Source organism: Enhydra lutris, unplaced genomic scaffold, assembly GCF_002288905.1.
Source record: "Enhydra lutris kenyoni isolate GAN:26980312 unplaced genomic scaffold, ASM228890v2 scaffoldscaffold16, whole genome shotgun sequence".
Taxonomy (NCBI): Eukaryota; Metazoa; Chordata; class Mammalia; order Carnivora; family Mustelidae; genus Enhydra; species Enhydra lutris.
This window is the reverse complement of record NW_019154100.1, coordinates 10,778,086-10,796,147: the sequence shown is the minus strand read 5'-3', so window position 1 is coordinate 10,796,147 and position 18,062 is coordinate 10,778,086. Positions and strand designations below refer to the sequence as shown.

The 18,062-nt window shown below is 37.0% G+C and overlaps 1 protein-coding gene across 1 annotated transcript in view; it reads right to left on the bottom strand.

Moving 5' to 3' along the window:
- Positions 1 to 13,980, bottom strand: part of LOC111147210 (neurexophilin 1) — a 39,083-nt gene extending 25,103 nt beyond the window's left edge. Inside the window, exons 1-3 of the mRNA XM_022503112.1 lie at positions 13,806 to 13,980; positions 11,273 to 11,475; positions 10,497 to 10,565 (exon numbers count right to left, since the gene is read on the bottom strand). Coding sequence (XP_022358820.1) covers positions 10,497 to 10,565; positions 11,273 to 11,475; positions 13,806 to 13,980 — 447 coding nt within the window. The remainder of the gene's footprint in view (positions 1 to 10,496; positions 10,566 to 11,272; positions 11,476 to 13,805) is intronic.
- Between the last annotated feature and the right edge of the window lie 4,082 nt (positions 13,981 to 18,062).

Here is an 18,062-nt window from a genome sequence, read left to right as displayed (position 1 = left end):
TAATCTCTGTAGGATATTACTTAGCCTGGCAGTCAAGTTCCTCAGGGATCAGACTCCTATCTACTTAACCCTGTTTCCTATTACCATAAAAACATATCCTCAGTCTTTCTCAGTTCAACTCCTTCTTGGATTCAAGTGTTTGTTCATTCTGCAATAATATACACCCCCACCACGCACAAGAGTCCCCAAACACACAGATCTATGTACACTCCCATGCTCGTACACAATGTCCCCCTCCCACACCCCTTTAAAACATGCCTCCCACCATGAATCATGCCCGGTCATGCTAATCTCCCTTTTTCTAACATACATAGGCCTTGCTGACACCAGTTTTCTGACATTTAACCTGACAGGGCTTATGATGTTACCTTTTTTTAGTATGTATGTCCTATGACATACACACCAGATTATAAGCTTCTAAAAGGAAAAGTTGCAGTCTTCATTTTAACTTCCATGCCTGCCTCAGTGTTCATCAGAAAGACACAATAAATCCTTTGATGAAAAATCAAGCTATTTTGCACAAATATGTTTACCACACTGCTGACTAGCAACACAATAATAGGTGACTTATTTCAAAGTGAAAACAAAGAAGAGGTAAAGAAAACCAAATATACAAACATCTAGAAGGCTACTGGGGTCAATAAATAGGTACGTCAATAAAGTTTTGGCTTTTATCTCTAGGAGTATTGGATATCTAGGTCACTCATAGACAGTTATTATTTAGAAATGATTCATTCTTCACTTTTCTTTTTACTAGGGATACTCCTGGGATATAACTTGAAAGTTATTTTATTTTATCTAAATTTAAAACTACTGAATATGGAGGTGTAGCAGAAGGATATAAGAAATAAAATTTATTTTCCATGGAATACAGTATCCTTGCATTATCACAAAACTACGTTTGACATGCTTCATTCAATAACCACGTAGGCAAACCTGAAAAGATTTATGTGCTAGGTAGTTGATCACACTTGGCCTTCAATGCCATTTGATTAACAGGTTTCCCCTTGAGCCTGTTTTACTGAAAAGGAACTCAAGGTTTAATTCCCCAATCCTAGATAAATATCCCTTTTTAAAATGTAAAATGTGAATTGTAGAAAAAGGAGAATGAACCTCACACATGAATAAACCACCCTCCCCACTTTATAAGGAGACTTGATTAAAAGATGAAAATCCACCTCAAGACTTCCAGATAGGCAAGGAGGCCCATTTGCCCCAGCTGCCTGGAGACATTTTAACAGCAGGCACTTTAAGCTTTTAATGAAAATCAGGTTGAACAGTGTGGTATCAGGAAGCTGCCCAACCTGCATGTCTGCCAGAATGAACTGCTCGACTTTATAGCACCCCTCCTCTTCTAATCAAGAGCTGAAACACCCCCACCAAGTCTCAGAACTGTTCTTAAAACCAGTGCTGATCCTTAAGAAGAAGGTTTTAAAAACATCAATACAGCCGCTGCTTAATTATTCAATTCTGTTCATAGGGCAAAGGAGATTCTTTTCTGACCCCTGCAGTGATTAATTTATGCCCTGAAGCATAAGATTTGATTACCCCTCTCTTAGCATGTATAACATGCGAGCTGTATTACTGGTCATAAAATTATTCAGCCACCATAGTTGGTTCAATGGCCTCCTGAGGCAGTAAGTTCAACTATTTGGCTGCCTGCTGGTAAAGATATACAGCCTGACATTAACTCAGAATATACCTGCTATTTGTTTTATCAGTACATGTTTGATGTAAATGATTCCTGAATTCTTAGAAAATTATTATATACCCAGTTTTTTTAAAAAGTAGAAAAATAATTTGTCCATAAAAGACTTAAAGACTGATATTCACCAGTGTGCTCATGAAATGAGATGTTTTAATTGAAGTGAATGTTCTGATTTAGTCAGAAATCTTTTGGGTTTTCTACTCTTGTTTAAAATCTTTATAAAACATATTAGTTCGTGTTTCTGGCTCAGTAAGTACAGTATAGTGTGCTGAGCATAATTAATACTTCTCTGATAACTGTAACCCCCAGAGTGCCTTCAAGATCTTCATAGTGAACATTAATTATGATGCTCAAAGGGTAGGTGGTGAAGAGGGAGTGGTCTAGGCTTGCAATGCTCAAGTCATATAACAAATCCTAGAAATATTTAGGCTGCTGGTGTTGATTTTATTTCTTTATACTTTACCTCATTCCACAAAATACTTGAGGCATCCAATATACCACATAACAATTTTTTAAATTTAAAGTATCGAGGCAAAAGGAAAATGTGGACAACATACAAATGAACAAGCAAAAGATTTCTAAGAAAGTTACTTTCAAAAAAGCTTGCCATATAGTGCTCAACAAATGTAACAGGAGCTGTAAGATGTGGCTAAGGCAAAGAGAGAAATGGGATAAATGGGATAAACCACAGCATTCACGGTATTCGAAAATTTGAAAAACAGCTATAACAAAAAAACTTGTTCGAAGAAAGTTTTTTTCCCCTTGGTTATGAGTACTCATAATAATTTTATTATTTTATAATAAATTTTATGATAAAATAATTTTATGAGAAATCTCAGATTAAGGAAACTACTGGCTGATGTTGTCCAGTGCTTCTCATGTTTTAGTGTGCACAAGAATCATCCAGGGATCTGATTGAAAGGCAGAGTCTGATAGTATACTATATTTAGGGCCTGTTATTCTGAATTTTAAATAAGTTCTTGAGTAATGTCAATGGTGCTAGTCCATGGACAATATGTTGAGTAGCAGGATATACAGAAGATCAAGGATATTCCTGGTAGCAATCTATCAATAATGAACTTAATTTCCTATAGCATCCCTCATGGTATGCTGGTAGCATAACATCAGCGCAATAAGTGAAATTCTGCAAAAGTAATTTTTGGGGGTGGCTCAATATGTGGCATTGAGGCACACATATCTCTTAATATCTACTTTGGCCCAAACGCAAAATTTAAAACACCCTGACAAGCAAAGGGTGAATCAGGTATCTTTCTTCATGTCAGTGGAATGAATAAATTAAGTTCCTCATATCAGATGATTCTTTCTGAGTGAAGAAAAGAATTAAGAATTCTTCGTAGACTAGGATTTGGTTCTTGTCAAAGAGCCAAAATGTAGGACAAATTCTTGGTAATAGCATGTTATAAATATTTTCAGTTTTAAATTAATCCCATGTAAAATTTGCATATTCATATATACAAATACGTAATAAATTATTTAAAGATTTATGTTTTCTTTCCAAGCCAAGTTTCAAGCATTGATCATCTTCAAAAGAAAAACAAAAAAGCTTTATCTGCAATATTTAAGCAATTATTTTAAACTATGTACAAACAAAGAATATGAAAGAAAAAATTTCAAGTTAACTGATTCTGTATTATAATTTATTTCTTTTTTGATTTAACTCATGAAACAGTAGAATTACAAAGCTAAAAGTAGCCTCCTTTTAGGAAACAAGGAATTGGAGCTCGGGGAGGTTAAATAAATGACTCTGTCAAAGTCAAACAGCTAATAAATTCCAGAGTTAGGCCTTTGATTATAAGACCAATGCTTGTCTCTTATATGTCACACTGCTTTACTATCATTAATTAAGTTGACCTATAGACCCCAATATCATTGTGACTCAATATAGTGGTAAAGAGAGAAAAATTGGAAAGAGAAGCATATTCCATTCACTCCCTGAATATGTACTGAGAACCATTAACATGAAAGCCATTGAATTGGAAGCAAAAGGGCAATATGCAATAATGTATAGGATTGCCAACTCCTCATTGAATATACAGTTTAGTAAAGGTAAACTTGCATTTATAATGTGTTCTTAAAATACAGCCTGAGGAGTACTATGCTACAAAGGCATATAAAACATTGTCAGATATTAAAGGAGGTGATACTTGAGATGGATTTTAAATGTTAGATATATTTTGGTTGGTAGAATAGAGAAGCTGGGTCTTCCAGAGGCACAAAGGTATGGAAAAGCATATTGTTAAGTTCCTTCTAACAATAAGAAATATGGGATGGGGAAAGATCCATGCAGGTTTCTAGCTTTAATAGTAATAATCAACCTAACAGAGTCAATAACTTATTAAAACACCTTAATTTTCAGGTAATTTTAAAGATTTAACATAATCAACCTGCCCTTAGATGCAGCTCCCTATCTCCAAATAGGTATGGCGCCATATTGAGGACATAGTGTTGACCTTTGCAGTTATCACGTTAGTCACTCAGGACTATCAGTAATCAGACCAGTCTTGGTAAGGGGACATCCATGTTGTTGAGCCCAGCAATAGTCTCTACTTCTGTGGCCCTGACCACTGTCTACAGGCCCACTGAGAAAGAATAAGAAAGGCTAAAAAAAGAAGCAAACTGACGATCAGAATAGGGGTCATCTTATCCACGTGATTACTCACAGCTTGTTCTCTGGTAGATGCCCTTTGTTGAACATTCACATAGAACACAAACATCTTCACACTCTGACCGGTCTAAGAAGATCATGAATTTACCTCAACCAAGTTGAACACTCTTTAGCACTCAAACAGGTATAAGAAATTCCCCCATAAGGCCTTAGTTATGCAGTGAAGGGGGAGGGGTAATACAGTAGATATATGTGCAGTAAAAGTCTGAGACACCTGCTCATGCCTTTTGTATCTGCTTAAGCCTGGCCTCAAACTTAGGATTTCTGTTAATGGTAAATGATAACGGTTCATGCCTAACTGAATGCCCAGGTAATTTACATGGTCATCTGATGGTCCAAGATCAAGCATTCCAACTGTACCACGGCCTGATCATCTTGCGAGAACTGTTTTTCAGAGAGATATCTGTAGAAGTAGATGCTGTTTTGTTCCAAACCCTGGCAACCATAACTGCAATTCTCCTATAGAGGTTTGTCAGAAGTTCCAAAAACATCTCTGTTTTCCAGATACAACCAATATTATTGGCTCTGATGGCTCATTAAGCTCAAGCAGGAGACCATTTTGCACTGTTGTGCTACTAACTGCAGGGCCTTTTCTTGATTCATTTTGAGTTACTCCATAAATATGGTAGAGCAGTACATATGTGGTATATGCTGTCTCCCAAGTCCAAATTAGTTAACCAAACTTTGTACCACCATAGTCTCTGAGAATTAAATTAAGGCAGAGAGAAGGAGTGTTGACACAACCCTAAGGCAAGATTACAAAGATGCATCGTTGATCATATTAAGTAAAAGCACACTGCTGCTGGTGATCTTCACAAATTGTTACACAGAAAAAAGCACTTTTTAGATCAATAGCTATGTACCAGGTCCAATGGACTGTGCTGATTTGCTTCAGTAAAGAAACCACATCTGGAACCACAGCTGCAAGTGGAATCACTGACTGATTGCATTTAACATAATCTATAGTAATTCCCTAAAATGCATCCATCTTCTTCAAAGTCCAACCAAGTGAATTAAATGAGGACACAATGGAAATCACCACCACTGCATATTTCAAGTTTTTGATATTGGCACTGATCTACAGTCTTCCTAGGGGTGCAGTACTACTTTAGGTTCACCATCCTGGCAGAGATGGAAGGTTCCAGAAACTTAAACATTCCCTTTCTGTCAGAATAACCCTCACTTCAGGGGTACCTCGGTAGTTTAGTCAGTTAAGCAGCTGACTCCTGATTTTGGCTTGGGTCATGATCTCAGGGTTGTGGGATCGAGCCCCCCATCAGGCTTCAAACTCAGCATGGAGTCTGCTTATTCTTCTCCCACTGTTCCTCCCCCTGCTCTCTCTTTCTATCTCTCTCAAGAAAATATAAATATATAAATATATATAAATATAAATATAGATAGATAGATAAAAAATCTTAAAGAACAACCCTCACTTCATGAGTCAGGCCCAATGTGTAGAACTTGATAGTTTCCATATAAGTGTGTTTCAATTATACACACAGATATTAAGGCAATACTCACAGGGCAGTTTTATGAACCCACTGAGGGGATAAGATTTGTCTAAAACTATCTTTTTTCCTGCAGATTGAGACTTCAGGCAGGTTTGCATAAATCTGCAGGTACATCCTAAAATCTTGTGCCCTAAATACCTTGTTTGCTTCACCCAAGTCCATCCCTGTGTCACTTGACCCATATCTCCACTTTGACTGCTGGACTACAATATCATCTTGGGACCCCATGAATCAGCATACATTTAGAGAACATATTTAATAAACTCTAAAAATTCTGGGTATTTTCCTCTCCTGAGTACCTAGTTGCCCTGGTTGGTGGCTTCGGGTCCCTTTGGGGAAAGCTTGGGAAAAGATTAAGCATATACTTGTGGCAATATTTTAGGGTTCATTTTTAGGAAGACTTGGCCTCTAGATCTGTGAACTGGCTTAGTTTGGAATCCTGGTGACAGACCAGGACCTTCTCTTGTGATGACTCAAGTCAAGTTTCTGGCCACCAGACCTAGAGTTTTATCTTCTTACTATTTAAAATTTTAATAAGGTGCCCATTATCTTCTACTCCTATGTATACCATAATAATTATTTATAATCAAAATATCTACGCAGGAAAAAACAATACTCAATACCACTTTGCCTCTGTTGCCTTTCAATAATCCTGTCAAAGGCATTGCCACTTGGGCCTTTCCCCTCCAGGATTCTAACATCCCCAATGAATTCAGGAAGTCTATCTCAATGCCAGCATCTCCCATGACCGTCTCTGGCTTATAGAAGACAATGATCTCTAGGGTGTTCTACCTGTTAGTATATTCTCAATGCCTAAATTAAGGAATATCTTTTGGACTTTCTCTGGGAATACAGTGTACATGTACGGTGGTGGTGGCAGGGAGAGATTAACTATGACAATCACAACAGAAAATCTACTGCAAAATATCTACTTACATACACCTTTTGATTCCTTCCTTGTTACTATGCCACAATAGTTCTGGAATTTTGCCTTCACTGAATACAGACTACCATTAAGTTAAAGTTTCAGTCAGTTAACCAAATTTGTAGAATCACTTCCAACTATATAAATTAAAACACTACATCATGAATTTCTACCAAGTTTATCATATCAACAAATTCAGCCTTATCCAGTTTTAAGTTTTCCCCTCTCAGTCTAAAACTCTTAGGAACTATTCAATATAAATTTGTAAAATCTTACAATTACTCTGGAATATAAGCTATCTCATCCTGGATGAGACTTTATACTTGCTCCCATCCAGTATTCTGAAAGCTGATTCTAGTGATGGGTCTAGAAACAATAGGAGAGGTTTGGGATAAATCTTGGGAAGAATGGACATCCTCATATGTGGCAAGTACCCTGAGCTAACTAATTATAGGAACATCAAGCACAAGAAGCCTACTATAATATTGGGTTTGCTTTTAATGAGGTTAACTCTAAAGCAAAAAGAAATAAGGGAATCTTTTTAGGGCTCTTTTGAGAGCCCTGGTTCTCTTTAATGGTGATTTGAAACAAGGGTTTAAAGACATGGGTTTGTTGTTTTCTTCCTTTAGGCTTCCCAGTATAGCCATAAAAAGCCATCCCACCCCCACAGTCTTTGTACTCATTATCATTGCCATACAATTCAGTATCCATTTGATCCCCTCAATACTTTACTTCACTAGATACTTCATCACAGGTAATAGTTCACTTAATTGTGTGCCACTGCATACCATAAGCAAGGAGGTCAGTACTACTTTCAAGACAAATGTATAAATAAGCCAATGTCCAAATATCATCTTTGAGAGTGTGTTTCCAGGACCACTTCTGGTACTAAGTATGCTGTCATGCAGCATGCTGTCAGGAAAACCAAACCAAACAAAGTATTTCAACAGAGAGCAGGTAACACGGGAAACTGATTTCACAGGTATGGAAGGACTGAAAAAGCATGAAAGAACTCTAAAGTAGCATGGATATAATTACAAAGAACAGCTACCACCTCTAAGGCTAGAAAAACAGAGGGGAGGGGTTGTGGCTATCAGGATATAGAAGCTGATAGAAGGCACTGGGACCCAGAGCTTTGAACAGAGGCACTGCCCCACTGGTGCTGGTAGTTCTGGGGGAGATACAATAGATAAGTTTGGTCTAAGAAGGCCAAAAGAAGCTTCTACTCAATTGTTGCTAGGTGTGTGCTGACAGGAACAGCAGGTAGAATATTACCCTCCTAATATAAACCTACTGGCAGAACCTCACAAGAAGCCAATTGGTAAAGAAGAGGACTCTGCCGTCCTAGCCCCCTTACCACAAATCAGAGTATGGGAAGGTAGCTTTAGAGCCAAGAGACAACAGCTTGATAACCAATATATTTTTATAGGAAGAAAACAAAACCACAGAAAAATTACATGGGATCAGGAACTAGCTTTTAATCTCAGCCACAGCTCTAATGAACTGTGAGAATTTTAGCAGGTAATTTCACCTTTCCAAGCCTTAGTTTCACTTAAAAAAATCACTATCACAATACCACCCATGCCTTCCTGGCAGGAGGCATAACGTAGGTGCAAGCACTCTGAATAAGTATAGAGTACTATATAATCATAAGCTTGTCTCACTATTATTATCCATACTAAATGGAGCCAGGAAAATAATAGATGAGTGAAACTCATAGATAATCTTAAAATCTTCTTTGAGACGGCTTTATATTCTTTTCCATCTAACCTGTCTTTACAGGACACAGGTAAAATAGCTCAATAAGCTCCACGTCTAGCCCTCTACAGAGTTGCTAACAAGCAGTAATGTGAATCCAAGGACAGTACCAGGGGAGAATGAGAGAATATCAGGAGCTTAGCTAATTCTCCCAATGAATGGCCAGTTTGAGGAATGAAACATGTTCACAAGCTATTTATACATGACCTGCTCTTCTTGAAAACTGAATTTGAAAACTTAGCTACTGCCTCCACGATTAGTATAAATTATAGTAAATAGTAAGCCAACATAAAACAAATAACAAAAATCTAAATAGAAAAGGTTTTGCTTTTGTTTTTGTTTTATTTTACACTGAGATCATGAATAGTTACTTGGAAAGGAAAAAGTAGATAAATTCATACATTTGATTCAATAATGTTGGAACTTAGAAAAACCACAAAATTTGGGGCACCTGGGTGGTGCAGCTGGTTAAGCATCCAGCTCGTGGTTTCAGCTCAGGTCGTGATCTCTGGGTCTTGAGATTGAACGCCCTGTCGGGCTCTGCGCTCAGCATGGAGCCTGCTTAAGTCTTTTTCTCCCTCTTCCTCAGCCTCTCTGCCCCAGCCTGATCTTCCCCTCTCTCTAAAATAAATAAATAAATCTTAAAAAAAAAAAAAAGGAAAAAGAAAACCACAAAATTAAATAATGTAAATAATGAATACTATAGTGCTTATAGATGCCTTTCTGAGACTTTAGGGTAATTGCCCACAGATCAGAGTTTCATTCTAGGCTAGACAGAATTAACAGAATTGATGGTTATTATCTTAGAATTTTTGAATAAAAATGAATTCAAAATTTAAAAAAAATTAAAATGAAAAATCTCTTTAAAAGTATATGAGCCCTTATTCAGCCAACAAATATTTACTATCTTCTTCGTGACAAATGCCACGTTCTAAGGATACAAAAATGAGGAAGTGCTCCGATATCTACACAAGTGCTGAGATGCAGTGTAAGAACAATAAACTTCACCTGAAAGTTCTAGGAAAGGATTCTCAAATATGACCTTCAAACTGAATCTCAAAAAAAAAAACTGGAGTTTGCAATTTAGAAGGCAGAAAAAGGGCAGTAAAGAAAAAGGCAGCCACATTGCAAAGGCAGAGAGTCAATGAAAGGCGGCCTAGGCGGGCAGTAAGAAGTACTGCATTACAGGACTTGGGGATGGAAGGGTGGGAGCACAGGGTACAGCAGTCAGAGGGATAGAACTGGAAAAGCCAGGACCAATGCATGAAGGGATGTACTACAATGCTGAGGAGTTTGGGCTTGATTCTGTTGGAAACAGGATCCCAATGACATCTTTAATAGGGGATTGAAATGATCTCATTTATTAATTTGCACATGGCAGCTTCAATACTCAAAAAGAATTTGAATTTGATTGGAGAGAAACTGGGGTAGAGGAGAGCTATTGCAGTTTTCCAGGCAATAGATGGCAAGGACCCATGTGCAAAGCTGTGGAAATGAGAATAAAGGAGAGGAGCCTGGTCTGGAGATGTTCCTTATCTACACAAATAGGAGATGCTTGTGAAAGAGGAAAGGCTGGAAGAGAATTCTAAGGTTTTGATATTGGGAGATTAAGAGTATAGAGAGTGGCAAAATCTTCCATTCAAATAGAGCAGGAGTCAGCAAACTTTTTCTGTAAAGGGCCAGATAGCTTAGGCTATTTTAAGCTTCTGAAAGCCAGACAGTCTTCATCACAACTACAGTCCTGCTTTTGTGGCACAAAAGCAGCCATAGGCAACACATGAACAAGTAAGTGTGGCTGTGTTCCAGTAAGACATTTTTATGGGCACTGAAATTTGAATTTCATCTAATTTTCACATGTCATGAAATATTTTTTTCATCTTCTCTTAAAGATGGAAAAACTATTCTTACTTTTCTGTAAGGACATCTAAGAACAGGCAGTAGGCTAGATTTGGCCCAAGGACCATAATTTGTCAACCTCTTCAACACAGAAAACATGGGCAGGAATAGTAGTCAGATCAAGTTTAAGGTGCTGTGGGACATCTCCATGAGGGTCCAGAGGTAGGTGTTCAGGTATGGGCCTCAGTAAAAGGAACTGTCCCAAATGCTCTAAAAACACTGCTCTTCAGGGTCGTAAAGAACCAAAATTGTGTCAGAAGGCAAATACAATAGAGAAATGAAAGACCATATCCTACCCTAATGCTGCTTGTAAAGTACTTTTTAATTGCAGGTAAAGCAACATTTGAGGATTTTATGTTATCAAACCCAGACACTTATCTCTATAATAGGCAGTTAGAAGCCAAGGCCAAAGAGCTAAAACATTTATGACAGAACTTATAAAAGTAATGGAAGATGATAGAGTACAGGAACTGTCCAAGAAGCAAATAATGTTTCATCCTTCATGGGTGAAAGACAGAAATGAAGCTGGATTTAATTTTAGAAGAGGAATTTCATTTGTTACTTGTCAAAAACACCGATGCAAAAGATAAATAGGAGTCATAGAAACCTCCTTCTTTGGCAATATGTAATACTACTCTGCAACATAATGCTTGTTAAGTAACATTCAAAGCACTCATAAATGATCCTAAAAAGGAATGGTTTACAATTCAATTTGATAAAGAAAGGATGACAGTGTCTCTGGTGCCTCCCTGGGACAGCTTCTGGACACGTGCTGCCCTGCCTTTTACAGCCACAGTGATGAAAAGTAAATTTATCTCGAGGTTGCACCTCTTACTTGGTTGAGGCGCAGTATCTCTGGTCCACACTGGATTTTTAACAGATGAAATATTTCCTAAACCAAGTAATTTGATTCTGCGGAGATAGTAACCACAGGCAGTGTAATTAATTTCTTTTATATCTTCAACACAGTGAGAAAGTAGATCTTCCTTTTCTATCCATAAGACAAAGCCAGACACAAATCACCAGGAGGAGCAAGGTGCAACGTGAAGATTAAGAAATCTCCTATGATGTTGTGGATCCGAGCTATTCTTCGCCTCACAATAAAAGTGAAATGTTAAAAATCAATCCATGTCAATTTCCAGTACAAAGTGGCCCAAACAAAAGAAGACATATTTAGTGTTTTAACTTACATTTCCCCATTGTCAAAACCCTATCAAAAAATCCCTTGATATAGTAACAAAATATTGGTGATATTTTCCTAGCAACTATTTTTCTAAAATGTTGCAAATCCTTACATTAAAATTAAAATGCTTTGGTGATAGTCTCTAGAACTGTGGCTCACAAAACTGTCATGTCTGTTCAAAATTACTTTTCTACGTAAGAATTACTGCCAAGTTAATTCCTTCTCAGTATTCTTCTACAGAATAATAATGTTGTTGATATTGACACTTTTTTAAAAAGAACATTTTACCAGGTGAATTTCTACAAAGGGGAATCAGAGATAAAAACTGAACAGCTTTTCTAGTAAACAAGTATTAGTTCTAAAATCTTAAGGTAAAAATCTGTACATATTTTCTATTTGTAATAGTCATGAAGCATTTACCTAACCAATAGGAGATAAGCTTGTGATAGGAGGAAGATAATTAAAAACAAACAGAAACTATTTTCAAGTTTAAATTAGAAACCATGATAAAAACCCAGCCTTTTGTACAAGATATCCCAACAACCAGAAGTGAAAATAAAAGCCAAAATCAGGATTTATTCTTCATATAATAGACCAAATAATTATTATATCTATTCTTACCATCTAAATTTAATACTTTTAATCACTAAATTGGCTGAATTAACAACTTTATTACTGGTAGAGGGATAGCTTTAAAATACTTTCCTTGGGCTAAGAACGTAAGCAGGACACTCTACTACAGGAAATAAACTTCTGAAAATAAATCCTTACACGATGGATATGAGTAATGAATACGGGCTTTGGAACAGCCTGAGCTGGGTTCAAAAATCAGTATTTGTGGCCAAGAAGCTATCTGTTCTTGGGAAAATTGCATTACTCTAAGAGATTATCAGATCTAAGTCTATCTAGCTTAACATCGGTCATCACCAGAAACCTATGTTATCTATCATTACCTAATCTGTGGTTCTCAATTTATCACATTAGTGGTTCCCTTTATATAACAATAGCTCAGCACTCTGAAATAAAATTCATCAATATTTTAACCTACACATTTTTCAAAAAGTCAGTATAGTGTTCCATAAGATATATTTCAATACGTAAATGTATGGATACTACTACTCTCCAAGAGATGTTGGTATCAATGCTTGTACCTATACAAAGAACCATCAGTAAGATGACACAAATGCAGGTAGATATAGATCTGAGTTACTGGCCACTTAAATACTGTGGAGGCACTGCCATCAATGACTTGATTTTCCAAACTAGTGAACGGCTATTGGCAGAATTCTAAACAAAACAAGGACAGTACTTCCTTAAACATACATAATACTTACATTCCTAAAAGAACGTAGTATAGACTAAAACTATGCACAAATGACTTATGTTATGTAAATATATAAATTTATGTTTCTGTAATTGTAAGTAGATCCTTCAGCTCTATGATCTAGTTGGATGTTCAAAGATCTTATGGAACATGGGTGGGAAAACATGTAACTGTGCAGAACTCACTCACACATTGCAAGATATCTCACATCCCTGGCTTCAATCGCCTTCTAGTAATTTTGTCCATCCTCTTCTACTCTTTCCCCCTGCACCACACTCTCCCCATCAATTCTTTACATAACAGGCAGAGTAATCCTTCTAAAAATGTTAATCACACGGTTTACTTAGGCTAAACCCGCCAATGACTTACTGTCATACTCAGAATACATTCAAACTCTTCTGCATGACCTTTAGACCCTGAATGATCCTGCCTGAGGCCAACCTCTGTTCATTTCTACTGGTGTCTTTCTTGATTCATGCTCCAGACACACTAGTTCTCTTGCTAGTCTTAAAACTTATCAAACTTAGTCCAGACAACTTCACCTGGATGGTGAATTTCCCAAAATGGAGATTTGGTTCACTCTTTCAAATCATCATCCTCTATCCCTAGTTCCTCAGGCTAAAATCTCTGACAATTATCTTCTTCTTACCCCAATGTTCTGTTTACCTAATAAATAAGTCCTTTTGACTTTACCTCTAAAACATATCCCAAATTTATCACAGCCGCTGCTACTATACCTGTCTGAGCCACTATCATCTCTCACCTGCACCATTTCTGAGCCCACCTAACTGCTCATTTATGCCTCCATTCTTACCTCTATAATCCTTTCTCCATACAGCATCCAGAGTGATCTTCAAAAAGATAAAACATATCATGTCACTCCTCCTTTCAAGCTTTCCACTGACATCTTTCATGCTTAGAATAGAACCCAAACTCTGGGCATAATAGTCTATAAAGGCTTTGACAACCTGATGGCCTTCCCTCACCATTCGCTTCTCTTTCACTCACTCACTATACCACTGGCTTTCTTTCTGATAAAAGAACAAGTCATAACTCATTCCCACCCTAGGACTTTTGCTCTATCATGGAATTATATACCTGGAAATTAGTGCAACATATATTTATATGGCTGGCTTATTCTTATCATACAGGTGTCCTTTAAATGTCACACCCCCAGAGAGATCTTTCTTGACCTACCAGGTCTAAAGAAATGCCCATTTAGGGTGTCTGGGTGGCTCAGTGGGTTAAGCCTCTGCCTTCGGCTCGGGTCATGATCTCAGGGTCCTGGGATTGAGCCCCGCATCGGACCCTCTGCTCAGTGGGGAGCCTGCTTCCCCCCCCCCTCTCTCTGCCTACCTCTCTGCCTACTTGTGATCCTCTCCCTCTGTCAAATAAATAAAAATGAAAAAAAAAAACCTTAAAAAAATAAAAAAAAAAAAAAGAGAAATGCCCGTTTACTCCATCTCACAACATCTTTATTTCATCATGGAATTGATCAATTTGTGACATTTTTAGTTTACCTGGTTATTTATTTATTATTATCATTTAATGTTAAAGGTGGCACCACGAAAGCAAGGACCTTGATGAAATTAGCTGTAAGTCTGTACACAACGCTTGAGTAGTCATTCATCAGAGTGAACACTGAAAAAAGAAACTGTTGAATAAATAAATTAATGAGTAGCTCAGTACTCCAAACAGATCTTCCTGAAGAAAATTTTTTGACTTTATGATTTTCAAACTATAGGACACACATCACCAGAAAACATGAGTTTGTTTGCCAAATAGCTCAAACCACTGAAAAATGTGGTAGACCTTCCTGAAACATCAGTTTTATGTGAAAGTAATTTAAAACAATACTTATATGAAAACAGATAAGAATATGTAAGGGTTTAGAGTATACTACTCCTATGAATTTTTAATATAAAACAAAAATTCTGTGAAACTTCATGATTCTAGCAATTGCTAAACAGTATGATTCTAAATCCCCTGATATATGATGCTATTCTCTCCAGTTTTAAGGAGTACATTGATTTTTACAAAAAAAAAAAAAAAAGAAAGAAAGAAAAAAAATTAAAAGCAAAGGAATGACTCTATGAACAATAATTAGAGCAAACAGTTGGGAATGGAGATTTTAATTTAGGCTCCTTTTTAATGTTCTATTTTTAAAATATCACCAGAGAGATAAGCAAAGTTTCCTATATGTTGGATAATTTTCATTGTTCTGAATCTTAGATTTCTGAGGGCTTTAAAATATCATGAGAGAGATAAGCAAAGTTTCCTATATGTTGGATAATTTTCATTGTTTTGAATCTTAGATTTGAGAAGGCTTTTTCCTTTATAGAAAAGCTTTGAGTGCTGCTGATTTCTGTCAATGGCAGTAAATGTTAACTATGGCACCAAATGCTTGGTGTATTTTAGATCAAGCCAGAAGACTAGGACCAAGACATATCCAAAACTTCTTAGCAAAGAAAGCCAAAGTGGCCTCACATCTACCTAACCCCAAGGAAACTAAGAGGTAAGGGTCATCAAACAGCAAAGCAGTTAAGTCTGATGATGACAATCTGGTAAGTAAGAATAAATAGGTGTTCAACAAACATTTAGATCAGCAGTAAATTGTGACTTCCAGTAAAGTAATGATGACATCTAGGAAGAAAACAACATCACAATAACAACCTTACCCCACAAACTGCATTCTGTGATGTAATAAGAACAAAGCCTGATATTGAAAACTATTGCTCTCAACATCTAACAGTGTGACTTTGACCAAAGCACTGACCTCAGTTTCATCATCTGTGATTTAGAGATAATAATACCTGGCTCTTTTTTTTTTTTTTTAGATTTTATTCATTTATTTGACACACAGAGAGAGATCACGAGTAGGCAGAGAGGCAGGTGAGTGGGTGGAGGGAAGCAGGCTCTCTGCTAAGCAAAGAGCCTGATGCGGGGCTCGGACCCAGGACCCTGAGATCATGACCCGAGGTGAAGCAGAGGCTTAACCCACGGAGCCACCCAGGCACCCCTCATACCTGGCTTTTAAGAAGATTGGGAGGATAACATTAGACAGTTTACAGCATAGACCTAGCACCCACCAAGCCCTTAAATTGCAGCTATTATTGTTATAAATTAATGCACCTACTGTTCAAAAAATTAAAAGTATCCTCTTCTAATTCTAGATTTAATATAAAAGGAAGTTTGATTTAATATTAGCAATGAATATTTCATGTTTTTTAGAAGAAATTGTTTTAATAAAAGTTGATACCCTAGTTCTGCCAGACATCCAAAATTATATCCAATACTTTAAAAAGTCTAAGCCATCTAATACTTGGTTTTAAAGCAGAAATGTATTCAGAGATTTTCTTTGCCAAGCAGACTGAATAATTAACACAATCCCAAGTCCTGTCCTAAAGTATTCATTTTTAACTTAATTTAGCACTTATTTTATACTGTATTCTCATTTTCTTCAACTTTTTTTTTCTGTATATATCTCTAAAAAGTTAGCAAGCTACCTGAAGGCAGAGGCTAGTTTGTGTGACTGCTTTATGTGAGTTTCTAGTTACACTATGGTGAGGTATGGGTTGGCATGTGGAGGGGAGTGAGATGAATTTTAAAAGTGTCTAACAAACACTAATCAATCATAACATTATGAATTCTTTTCCTTTTTTCTTGATAGAATGTACAATAATCAAATTATGAATTGAGTATCACCCTCTGAAGAAAATAGACAAGTGTTACTACAACTTGTTTAAGCAGGAATGAAATATTGAGGAATCAAAGTTTCATGGTTTCTCCAATTTGACATGGTGCTAGGCCTAGGTCCAGACTAAAATTTTAGTGGAGAAAAAAGCTCCACTATATTACAGGTTGAGAAAAGAAATCACCATCCCAAAAAATGTCATCCAGTAGGCCCCCAGCACCATCCTTCTGTATTTTCTTTTGGGACACATAAAACTCATTTTTCCAAAGAAAGCTGTGATTCCTTGACAAGCTCACATGACATGGATGACAAAGGAGAATTCAAACTTCCCCCATGTGCGGGTAATGGCACCTGAATCACAGAGACAACCCTACACCTATGCTTCGGACAGAGTGGAGCCATGAATGGTTTTCAACAGCATGGGCATTTTCATAACCCGCAGCTTGAGGAAATGACCTATAGGAGTGCATTTGGTTTGCTCCAGAATGTTCCAGGAGTGACAAGGCATCATGAGTGTCCCCATTAATCAGGGCTTGCTGGTAGAGTCACTGCATATTTGGTAAACAAGATAATGCTTTTTTCAGGAAATCATTTTTATGAACTTAATCTTGACTTGCACCTTCTTTCATAGAGTACTGAGTTTTCCAAAGATATATATTTCCAATTACATATTGAATGATTTCATTTATAACAGGAACCATAAGAGGGGTGACCATATATTTTGTTGTCCAAATTGGGACACTTTTGAGAGCAAAAAGGGAAACTATTAATAATTACTCCAAACAGAAAGAAAGAAGTCATGCATTTATCTTGGAAGAAAAATAGTTTAAAGCAGGCATATACTCATTTATGCAAATTTGAAGACTAAAACTTGAATACTACAGGAAGAAAAAGATTTTCTGTGATGGAGGAAGAGTGATAATGAGATACAAGAGTTGAAGGGAAGGAAATAGCAGAAAGAAAATAATATTTATCCATGGCTCGCTTTGGGCCAAGCTTTTAAAAAATAAAACTCCAGGGGTGCCTGGGTGGTTCAGTGGATTAAAGCCTCTGCCTTCCGCTCAGGTCATGATCCCAGGATTCTGGGATTGAGCTCCGCATCGGGCTCTCTGCTTGGCGGGGAGCCTGCATCCTCCTCTCTCTCTGCCTGCCTCTCTGTCTACTTGTGATGTCTGTCAAATAAATAAATAAATAAATCTTTCAAAAAGAAAACTCCAATAACATGTGAAGTTGTGATAATATGTTAGACAACAATCTGTGACATAGTTATTAGTCCCATTTTTCAGGTAAGGAAACTGACATGAAAAAGGTTAACTCTTAGGGCACCCGGGTGGCTCAACTGGTTAAGCGGCTGACTTCGGCTCGGGTCATGATTCC